At 46.1% G+C, this 12,360-nt stretch overlaps 1 protein-coding gene across 1 annotated transcript in view; it reads left to right on the forward strand.

Annotated features, from left to right (window-relative positions):
* Nucleotides 1-889: 889 nt before the first annotated feature.
* LOC139382860 (protocadherin Fat 3-like) overlaps nt 890-12,360 on the forward strand; it is a 264,053-nt gene continuing 252,582 nt past the window's right edge. Inside the window, exons 1-2 of the mRNA XM_071127101.1 lie at nt 890-924; nt 5,816-9,154. Of these exons, the coding sequence (XP_070983202.1) occupies nt 5,836-9,154 (3,319 nt within the window). The 5' untranslated portion in view covers nt 890-924; nt 5,816-5,835. The remainder of the gene's footprint in view (nt 925-5,815; nt 9,155-12,360) is intronic.

Consider the following 12,360-nt stretch of genomic DNA (forward strand, 5'->3'; position numbering starts at 1 on the left):
ACACACACACACATACGCGCACCTCAGCAAGCTGTATTGCGTCTCAATCTTCTCACAGGGCAGATAACGTTAGCCTGAAGGATTAGTCAGCAGTATGTGCAGGCCTGTAGCTGAGTCATCTTTTATTTCTACACTTGGTAAATGTACATCCTACAGTGCACAAGTTGACTATTTTTGTATTGATTTGAATGTTTCTTGTGCAGTTGAGTTATGTGGTGCTATGCCTCTCTAAGGCATGTTACGATTCAGGGTTGTTTTAGAAAAATAAATTGTTGAGCTTTGTGGAAGTTACCTGTGGTGCTGATGTTTAGGACGAGTGCATCTCTCTCTCTCTCACCTCACTCCCCTGCCTCCCCTCTCTCTCTCGCTCTCCCCCCCTCTCTCTCCCTCCCCTCTCTCTCCCTTCCCTCTCTCACCTCCCTCCTCTCTTTCCCTCATCTCTCTCCTTCTCTCTTTCTTTCTCTCCTGTTTGTTCCAGTCTTGCCACACAGTGCGCTCCAAATAGAGAATGTTATAATTATCACAGAAGGACAGGGAGAACAATCAGAGAGTATTTTATCAGAACAGGTTTCTGGCAGTGCTTTCACCAAGGACGCGTCTGGCCTGCTTCGCTCTCTCGCTGTCTCTCTCTCTCTGTGTGTGTGTGTGTAATGTTGATTCCTGTGGTGGAATGCGTTCTCTGCCTGCAGTGAGTTGCGGTTGTCTCTGTGTGTTTGTCTATTATCACACGGTGTGTGTGTGTCTGTGTGTGTGTGTGTGTGTGTGTATGTTTCCCTGTCTCGGTCACCGCTCCCCCGTCTTTGTCAGCACGTCAGCCGTAAAAACAGGCAGAGGAAAGTCTCCAGCTCCAGGGATTGTCGCTACACAATGAGCCTGAGAATTCACTTCATCTTCCCACAAAAAGCCTGGCCACATCCCTCCCCGGTAGGTGTACATAATGGAGACAGATCTGTGCTAGGCTGCTGCGATGTCAGCTGTGTTGTGGGCTGTTCTGACCAAAGTCTCAGGGAGAAGAAGAGGGAGTAGAGAGATATGGCTGATGTTTACCACAGACAAATACAGGGAATTAGCCTTTAATGAGACGCTAATGAGGAGCTATTTAGCTCTGGCAGTAAGTGGGCCTTCTCTGTAGATAATGTTTTTCTATGGTGATGTTCTGTTCTGCTCTCCTTCGTGTGCTGTGCTCATATATGAATAGAGACAGACACTGGAATGTAGGCATATACATTCACACACACATGCACGCACGCACGCGTGCGCACGCACACACACACACACACACACACACTCCACCTCCTGTCTTCCTCCCCTCTCTTATTCTCATCTTGCACACAGACACACACACACACACACACACACACACACACACACACACACACACACACACACACACACACACACACACACTGCAGATTTGATGCTGAGCTTAACATAAAGGGAAGTGTGCTCTCTGAGGCATGTACCTGTCATTGAGGGTATTGTAAGGTTAGGTAGACAGGCGATATGTAGTATCAGGTCTAGGACAAACAGTAGGAAACACACACACACACACACACACACACACACACACACACACACACACACACACACACACACACACACACACACACACACACACACACACACACACATAAACACACAAATACATGCACACTGGCTAAACCAGGTCAGCCAAACTCCTGTGTGAGTCAAGCCCAAACTCCACTGTTACGTCCAGTTTTGTCCACTGGTATTACAATCAGTACACTCACTCACCATAACCTGACCGTTGAGGTAAAAATAATTACCAGTGTACCAGGTTCAGTTTGAATACCATCTTCTGTTGCCTTAGGGCTCAACACAGACTCAACACAAAACACACGTATGCACGCACACACACACACAACCCGACACACACACAAAATAAGACACACACGATAACATGTTTAATCCAACGATGGGAAGCTGGAACAGGGATAGGGGAAGGAAAAAGTTTACCTGTGACCAGATTATCTGAGATAGCGAACGAGAAAAGGGGAGACGTTTAGTGGGTTTGGGGATATAGAGTGATAGGGGTTGCGTGTGTGTGGTGTGTGAATGTGTGTGTGTGGTGTGTGGATGTCTGTATGTGTGTTTGTGTGTTTGCTTGAGGGAGTCTCAGCAGGGTGCATGTGTGTGTGTGCATATTTAGGAGAGATTTCCAACAGGTGTGTGTGTGTGTGTGTGTGTGTGTGTGTGTGTGTGTGTGTGTGTGTGTGTGTGTGTGTGTGTGTGTGTGTGTGTGTGTGTGTGTGTGTGTGTGTGTGTGTGTGTGTGTGCTTGTTTGATTTATTTATTTAATAGTTACCGTCAGATGCAGGACAGGTGTGTGTATGTAGCAGCATGAAGCTCAGTTTCCACTGTGACTTAAAATTAGGGCCAAATTCGAGCTGGTTCGAGGGAAACCTTGGCTTCCGCAGCCCAGTTTCACAACTGGTGCAAGCTTGATTAGAATCGAGGCTGGTGACGCCGTTACTATGCAACCAGCAGCTGGTCACTGCTGGACGCTGACACAACGTTTAGCTAGCTCGTCTGGGCTTGTTTCTGGTAGCTAACACATGGACAAGCAGTACTGCAGTAGTCAGTCATGACACAAATTACCTCCATAGCTGATCCTTGCACTACAAAATAAACTTTTATGAGAACAGTCAGCCCTTGATTGCTAGCTACCTAACATTAGCTAGAAAATCATAGTTGAAACAAGCTAGCTAGCTAATATGAGCTAGCAGGAATTTTAGCTGGCCAGGTCATATTGAAAGATAGCTATCTAGCTAGCTACATCATATCAAAGATGTTGTCTGGTTTGCTTGATTAGCTAGTTATCTAATAGCCAACTCCATGGCAAGCAAGGTAGGAATTAAACTAGCTAGCGAGCCGGTTATGCAAGCGACAACGCTAACCCTTTATCTACCTAGCTAATTATAGCAAGCTAAATACATGGGACACAAACAGTCAAGTGGATCGTAGAACGGTTTTAATACAAACCGTCAAGTGGATCGTAGAACGGTTTTAACAGAAACAGTCAAGCAGATCCTAGAACGGTCAAAACACAATCTCCTATTATAGCATTATGAAGCTTTGTCTCTCTCTTTCTCTCTCTCTCTTTCTCTCTCTCACTCTCTGTCTGTCACCGTATCTATTACAGGCCCCTCTTCTTCACTCTCTCTCTCTTAGCACCCTCTCTCTCTCTCTCTTAGCACCCTCTCTCTCACTCTCTCTCTCTCTCTCTCTCTCTCTCTTAGCACCCTCTCTCTCTCTATCTCTCTCTCTCTCTCGCTCTCTTTCTCTCTCTCTCTCTCTCTCACTGTCTCTCTCTCTCTCTCTCTCTCTCTCTCTCTCTCTCTCTCTCTCTTCCCACGCTCCATGTCTCTGCCTTTCACATTCTATTTCAGTCTTTAAACTCTCTGTGCTTCTCTCTCTCTCTCTCTCTCTCTCTCTCTCTCTCTCTCTCTCTCTCTCTCTCTCTCTCTCTCAGTCTCTGCATCTCAGAGTGAAGTAGTGTTTGAACTGTCAGTTCTTCATGCAGTAGCCTCTTTATCATTGGGGATGTTCACCAATCTTTTCTGGCCTGTGCTGTATTAAAGGCATTCCAACCAGCCCACAAAACACACAAACACAAAGACCCCTTGAATTTTTCCACATTTGTTACGTTACAACCTTATTCTAAAATGGATTAAATATATTTGTTTCCTCACACAATACCCCATAATGACAAAGTGAAAATGTATTAACATCTATTAACATTTATTAAAAATAAAAACGTATTCACACCCTTTGCCATGAGAATCGAAATTGACCTCAGGTGCATCCTGTTTCCATTGATCATCCTTTTGATGTTTCTCCAACTTGATTGGAGTCCACCTGTGTTAAATACAATTGATTGGACACGATTTGGAAAGGCACACACCTGTCTATATAAGGTCCCACAGTTGACAGTGCATGTCAGAGCAAAAACCAAGCCATGAGGTCGAAGGAGCTCCGTGACAGAATTGTGTTGAGGCACAGATCTAGTATCAATCAGGCCTTCATGGTAGAGTGGCCAGACAGAAGCCACTCCTCAGTAAAAGGCACATGACAGCCCGCTTGGCGTTAGCCAAAAAGCACCTAAATGACTCTCAGACCATGAGAAAGAAGATTCTCTGGTCTGTTGAAATCAAGATTGAACTCTTTGGCCTGAATGCCAAGCGTTACATCTGGAGGAAACCTGACACCATCCCTACGGTGAAGCATGGTGGTGGCAGCATCAGAGCTTGAGGATCTGCAGAGAAGAATGGGAGAAACTCCCCAAATACAGGTGTGCCAAGCTTGTAGCATCATATCCAAGAAGACTCAAGGCTGTAATCGCTGCCTAAGGTGCTTCAACAAAGTACTAAGTAAATGGTCTGAATACTTATGTAAATGTGATATTTCCAGTTTTTTTTTATTTTTATACATTTGCAAAAATGTCAAAAAATCTATTTTTGCTTTGTTATTATGGGGTATTGTGTGTAGATTGATGAGGAAAAAAACGATTTAATTAAATAAGGCTGTAATATAACAAAATGTTGAAAAAGTCAAGGGGTCTGAATACTTTCTGAATGCACCGTATGTCTTGCTATACCTGTGAGGACTTTTTGGGGACCAACAATTGATTCCCAATCCAAATCCTATTTTCCCTAAACTTTAACCCTTATCCTAACCCTAAACTTAACCCCTAACCGTAAACCTAACCACTAACCCCTAGTCCTAAAATAGCCTTTTTACATGTGAGGACTGGCCGAATGTCCTTACTTACCTGAATTTTAGTTGGTTTACTATTCTTGTGAGGACTTTTGGTACTACCAAGTGTAGTAACACGTGTACACACACACACACACACACACACACACACACACACACACACACACACGCACACACACACACACAGTCTTTGGTGGATTGTCATCTTTGTTCCCTAAATGGCTGATGGGTCTTATTTAAATGTAGGGTTTGGATGGTGGTTTTCATTGTTTCAGCTGAGGGGTTTGGCAACTGTTAAAAAGCAGATGTTTTTGTAGGTCAGAGGATTGTCGACAGACTCATAGTGCTGAGAGTGTCTTTCCCCGGGACATGTGAACTCCTCCCGTCCACCCTGCAGTCACCGAGGTGGAAAACGTCTAGTCAGCATAACCCCAACTATCTCCACCAACATGGCATTTACCGGATCAGGGTTTCTCCCAGTTCCCCCATGATTGGAGCATATTTGTGGCCACTTATTCCAGAATAGCTCCCTCTTTTTCTGACAGAAACTAAGCACAACAGCAGGCCTATTTGACTCCCAGCTTGAGCCATTTCTGGCCTGTTGTTTATGACAGATATATGACGTATTTTCTTGTAGTTCAGGAACAGTATGACGATAGAGTGATCTGTTTTTAGATTCAGCTTCCCTGCAGTCTAATAGTGGTATGTTTTTTTGGTGTGTTTTGGTGATGGTGCACTCCTCCTTCCACTAGCCATGCAATTATTTTGTTCCTTCCTTCTTGAACCAACCTCCTGGTTTTTCAAAAACGTGCAATTGAGTGTCAGTGTCCATAGAGTCCTCACACAATGATGTCATACCTCCTAAGGTTGCCTTGTTACTATGCATTCCTGTCATCTCCCTCCCCATCCAATCAATCTTTGCAATCAAATGGAAAATTAGTAACCTGTTAGGCCTAGAGGTCAAAGGTCAAGTTGTGGGATATGTGGCATGTATTTTGTGGTTGTAAATCCTTTCCTCCTTTGCCACAATCTCCCCTCTGCCCCGTGGCTAACATCTATCTCCTTTCTTTTGTTGCAGGATGGAAGAGTGATGATGGGATGGATGTGAATATGGGCCAGTGGGCCTACACAGGCATGCGTGCCCCTCTCTTCTGCCTGGCCCTGTTGCTGCTGCTGCTCTCCCAGCCTGCCCCCTGCTGCTGCCAGGACAGCCAGGGTTCTCCCCAGGGCCCCGCCGACGGCCCTCGATTTCTCTTCACGCAGTCCGTCTATCATGCCACTGTCTACGAGAACTCGGCAGCGCGAACATACGCCAACAGTAAAGTTAAAATGGGCATCCACCTGGCCCAGCGCTCCTGGGAAATCCGCTACAGGATCACCTCCGGGGATGAAGAAGGCTTCTTTAAAGCAGAGGAGTACATGCTGGGAGATTTCTGCTTCTTACGCATAAGGACTAAAGGCGGCAACGCAGCCATCTTGAATCGAGAAATCCAGGACAGCTACTTACTGACAGTGAAAGCCTCCGTCAAAGGAGAGGTTCTGGAGACCTGGACCAAAGTGACTGTCCAGGTCCTGGACATGAATGACCTCCGACCTCTATTCTCACCCACCACATACTCAGTCACCATCGCAGAAAGCACCTCCCTCAGAACTAGCATAGCACAAGTTACAGCCACTGATGCGGACGTCGGCTCCAACGGGGAATTTTACTATTTCTTTAAGGAGAAAATGGAGCTTTTTGCCGTGCACCCAACTAGCGGTGTGGTCTCCCTCAGCGGGAAACTGAACATTGAGGAGCAGAACCGATACGACCTAGAAATCCAGGCGGTAGACCGCGGGATGAAGTTGTATGGCAATAACGGTGTGAGCAGTACGGCCAAGCTCTTTGTGCATGTAGAGCGTGTCAACGAGCATCTGCCAGTCATGAATGTGGTCACCCATGTCCCCTCGTGGTTGGACAAGGACCCTGTGTATGCAGTGGTCACTGTGGAAGACCTGGACGAGGGGTTAAATGGAGAGATTGAGTCCTTGTCTATAGTGGCCGGAGACCCTATGGAGCAGTTCACTCTGGAGAGGTCAGATGGCAATGAGTTCGCTATCAAGGCGTCTGACCAAGTTGACTGGGAGAACTTCCCTTATGGATATAACCTCACACTTCAGGCTAAGGACAAGGGTGCCCCGCAAAAGTTTTCTTCGGTCAGGGTTGTGCACATCATAGTGAAGAAACCACATGCTGTGGAAGTGAAATTTGAACAGGAGTCGTATGAAATTAGTCTCAATGAAATCTCACCCCCAGGCACGATCGTAAAGGTGGTGAAAATCACCCCTGAGCCAGACGATGCGGAATATATTCTGACACCCTCAACAGACTCCTCCTACTTCCGGATGAACACCCTAACGGGCGTGATCTCAACTGCTCGCTGGTTCACGGAGTGCACCAAGGATGTGTTTGACCTGGAAGTGGTGGAGGTGGACAGCGAGCTGGGGGTCAAAGTTCGGGTCTCCATCGAGGACGCGAACGACAACACCCCAACATTCACTCAGCTTTCGTACGAGGTGTTCGTCAATGAGAGCGTTCCCGTGGGATGGACCGTGCTGGCGGTGTCCGCAGTGGATGGTGATAGCGGGGAGAATGGATACATAACATACAGCATAGCCAGCCTTCAGCCCCTGCCCTTCAAAATCAACCAGTTCTCTGGCATCCTCACCACCACACAGGAGCTGGACTTTGAGTCCTCGTCTGAGAGCTACGTGTTTGTGGTCAGGGCCTCTGACTGGGGTTCCCCCTACAGACGAGAGAGTGAAGTCAACGTAACTGTCCATCTGGAGAATGTGAACGACAACCAACCCTTATTCGAGAAGGTGGCGTGCCAGGGACTAGTCTCTCGGGACTTCCCCATCAATGAGGTAATCACCACCATGTCTGCCATCGACATAGACGAGCTGGAGCTGGTGAAGTACAAGATCCTGGAAGGGAATGAGAGGGGCTTCTTTGACCTGAACCCTGACTCGGGGGTCCTAACCCTACGGAGGTCCCTCTCCACTGCCAGTCCAAAAAATGGAATCTTCAGTTTGAAAATAACCGCCACAGATGGAGAGAACTTCTCCGACCCGATGTTCGTTAACATCTCTATTGTTCATGGGAAATCTTTCCCCAAGAGCTTCAACTGTAGGGAGACCAGAGTCGCCCAAAAGTTAGCTGAGAAATTACTAAATAAGTCCAAAGCTAGAACCAAGCCCAAGATCGAGGAAGGGTTCATTGACCTTTTCTCCGTCAACAGACAGACACCTCAGTTTGATAAGGCCTTTCCCACAGACATATCAGTGCACGAAGACCTAAAGGTCGGGTCCAGTGTCTTCAAGGTCAACGCCTATGACGGTGACACAGGTTTTAACGGTCAGATGTTGTATGCCATCTCAGATGGAAACACAGACAGCTGTTTCACCATCGACATGGAGAGTGGGCTGATCAGCGTCTTCCTGCCCATGGACAGAGAGAAAAGAGACAGATACCTCCTCAACATCACTATCTACGACCTGGGCCTGCCACAGAAAACCGCTTGGCGTCTGCTCACCGTCTACGTAGAAGATGCCAATGACAATGCACCTCAGTTCCTGCAGGAGGGAGGCTATAGAACCTTCATTCCCGAAAACACAGCCATCGGCACCGATGTCATTCAGGTTGAGGCCACTGATAAAGACTTGGGGCCTAATGGAGAGATTGTCTACTCCGTCCTGACCAGCACCACCCAGTTTGGCATCAACAGCTCCAACGGGATTGTGTACGTTGCCGGGCAGCTGGACAGGGAGTTCGTCTCCACCTTCAACTTGAAGATTGAAGCTCGTGACCGTGCAGAGAAAGGGAACCAGATGTTTTCAGTCACCACTCTGAAGATCTCTCTAGAGGACGTTAATGACTGCCCCCCAGCATTCATCCCCAGTGTCTACAACACCCGGGCCCTGGAGGATCTACCAGTGGGAACCGTGGTAGCCTGGCTCGAGACCCAGGACCCAGACCTTGGCCTGGGTGGCCAGGTTAGATACTCCCTGGCCAATGACTACAACGGGAAGTTCGAGGTGGACAAGGCCAGCGGGGCCATCCGTCTGACCAAGGAGCTGGACTACGAGACGCAACAGTTCTACAACCTCACGGTGAGAGCCAAGGATAAAGGGAGACCTGTCTCTCTCCTGTCTGTCACCTTCGTGGAACTAGAGGTGGTAGATGTAAACGAGAACCTCTACACTCCCTACTTCTCCCACTTCGCCCTTACGGGATCAGTGAAGGAGAGCGCCCGCATTGGGACCACCGTCCTCCAAGTCACGGCCCGGGATGACGATGATGGTAGAGATGGGGAAATCCAGTACTCTATCCGGGACGGGAGTGGACTGGGGCGATTCGCCATCGACGAAGAGACGGGTAAGTGCAGATTGCCTTAAAAAACCTGCTGTTGCATGTAATATTACAGTTTAGATTAGTCTTGATAGTTTATTCTCTGGATTTATAGGCATTAACAATTGAACATAAAACAGATTAAAATTATGCGTTGTGTAGATATGTTAGATTTAATGTTGTGGTGCTAGAGCTACAATATCCCCTTTTACTGACTAATGCTGTGTGTGAGCCATGTGTGTTTAATGATGCTGGACCTTATAAATCCCATCTTGGCTGTGTGTGTGCGAGATGAGAGAGAGACATGCTCCGGAGGCCAGTCCAGAGGCTGACAAAGAATCTAATTGTGGAGCGGCTGCCGCATTTTGGGCTGGGGTGTTCTTAAGAAGGTTTGGAGCTGTGATTTATAAGCTTTAGCTCCAGTCTGGGAGATTGAATTACCACACTGATCTCTTTATTTACATTTAGTGCAGTTGTCATGTCATTTTCGCCTGACCCAGACGTTTGGCTTCTCTCTGCCTTCTCTACCTAAACCGCCTGCCCCTCCTCTTCTACTCGTCTCCCACTCTGGGCTGGAGCTCCGCCAGACCGTCCTGGGAAGCTTGACAGGTCCTTTGTGACATTCTGCTCCGAGGTATTCTAGGATTTTCCTGATTCTATTTATTTAATGGCGGTTCGTACCCGGCCGTGCGATCTGTCCACTAGGAAGACGAGGAGGGGCAGAGTAGACCGGTTCATTTCCTATCTGAAGGGAGAGGAGGCGGCGGAGTGCCAAGAGGGAGGATTAGGGTTATTATGACCTTGGCCCACGGTGTGTGTTCTACCTCGTGTCCCTCCGCCCCACACACACACTATATAAATCCTACATGAATTATGGCCCAAGAGCTGTTTCCACTTAAAATGGGAAGGGCTTGGAGGAGAGGGAACGGGGGAGCAGGGGGATAAGAGAGGAGGAGAAGTGGGAGAAGAAACAGGAGATAGATTTTGAACAGCATCACCTCCGTGTCTGACGGAACGGTAAATTATCTTGATGGTTTAAAATTGCCTTTAGATCCCCAGCAAATGGTGCTCCGGGCCCAAGTAATCCTTCATCACACTCTAGGATCGTGTTGTGGAATGAGAATAAGAAAACAGGAGAGAGAGAGAGACAGCTACTCCAACCGACTCCTCCTTTAGTATTTCATGCAATTTAGCTGGAAACTGAAAATGCCCAAAAGTGGTCCTCAAGCTCAGTCGGAGTCTATAGCCAAGGCCTAGTTGTCTTTTAACTGTTTTGGTTTTAGGGAGGAGTAGCCTAGCTCAGCATGTTTATCAGTCTGACTCCTTTCTTGTCCTTCAGAGAAACGCTCATAAACTCATCCATTAAACTACTGCAGTGTCATAACTACTACTGTTTCTGCTCATGGCAACAATATTAGTTTGAAGCTATTGATAATAAATGCCTCAGTGTGCAGCTGCCGGCTCATGTTTTGCAGTTTGGTCTCAGCTGAATCGCATTCGGGAATCGTCCCCAGACTTTTCTTCCGACACATTGTTGCTGTTGGCTTCCGGGTTAAGCGGGTGGGTGTTAAGAAGCGTGGGTTGGTGGGTCGCATGACTCAACCTTCGCCTCCCGAGACTGTTGGGGAGTTGCATTGATGAGACAAAATCCAAATTGGGGCGATAAATGGGGTAAAATAAAAATATAATAATAAATCTGTATGTATAATGTATACCAAACACATAACATTGATTTAGAAGTTGAACAATCCATACAGCTCTATGCATAAGGACTACTTTTAACAATTTCCACCGAAACATGTACACAAAGTAATTTAATGGAGAACCGTGCAGATGCAAACTTTGGTAATGGAATTACGTTTTCCAAAAACGATATAAATAACTGCTCAGAATTAATATTCAAAGATGTCTGCAGAAAGAATGGGGTGTCAGTTATGATGACACCTTGAGTTTGAAAGGAAACAACTGGGTTATTGAAATACAGTAAGTCTAGTACTAAGACATAGACTCGCCAGGTGAATCCAGGTAAAAGCTATGATCCCTTATTGATGTCACTTGTTAAAGCCACTTCAATCAGTGTAGATGAAGGGGAGGTGACAGGTTAAAGAAGGATTTTTAAGCCTTGAGACAATTGAGACATGGATTGTGTCTGTGTGCCAGTTAGAGGGTGAATGGGTAAGACAAAAGATTTAAGTGCCTTTGAACGGGGTATGGTAGTAAAGTGGGCTCCAAAATTACTGGCACCCCTGACTGGCAATGCACAAACAATGCTTAAACAAATATAAACAATATAATTATAAAGATAAACTCAAAATACCAACATGTGAGAAATACTGTACTTTATTAATGTTTCAATGGAACCAACCAAAATCATTCGATTATTTAATACAACATTAATTTAACCAAAATCAAGGTTTCATAATTATTTGCACTCCTCATTTAGTACTTAGTGCAACCACCTATGGCAAGGATAACAGCATGGAGTCTTTTCCTGTAATGTTTGACAAGGTTAAGGAACACATTTGGAGGGATTTTGGACCATTCCTCTATGCAGATCCTTTCAAGATCCTTCACATTCTTGGGTTTGCACTTATCAACTGCCCTCTTCCACTCAGCCCACAGGTTTTTGATTGGATTGAGGTCCAGCGACTGAGATGGCCATGGCAGAACATTGATTTTGTTGTCACAGAACCCTTTCTGTGTGGATCTTGAGGTATGTTTTGGGTCATTGTCTTGTTGGAAAGTCCACCTACGGCCATGTCCCAGCCTTCTGATAGAGGCAACCAGATTGTCAGCCAAAATTGCCTGATACTTGGTAGAATTCTTTTTTTTTCTTCCATTTTTTATTTGAAACTGTAGATGGCACAGGCTAGGACATCACAGAGGCTTGTTATAGTTTTGACTGGATTTCACTCTCCAAGGTGGGACTAACCCAATAATTGATGTGTAGTGAGTCTCTGGCCTGAGAACAGTTAAAAAAATATATATATATATTTCACCTTTATTTAACCAGGTAGGCTAGTTGAGAACAAGTTCTCATTTACAACTGCGACCTGGCCATGATAAAGCAAAGCAGTTCGACACATACAACAACACAGAGTTACACATGGAATAAACAAACATATAGTCAATAATACAGTAGAAAAAGTATATATACAGTTTGTGCAAATGTGGTAAGATAAGGGAGGTAAGGCATTAAATAGGCCATGGTGGTGAAGTAATTACAATATACC

This window comes from Oncorhynchus clarkii, chromosome 24, assembly GCF_045791955.1.
Source record: "Oncorhynchus clarkii lewisi isolate Uvic-CL-2024 chromosome 24, UVic_Ocla_1.0, whole genome shotgun sequence".
Taxonomy (NCBI): Eukaryota; Metazoa; Chordata; class Actinopteri; order Salmoniformes; family Salmonidae; genus Oncorhynchus; species Oncorhynchus clarkii.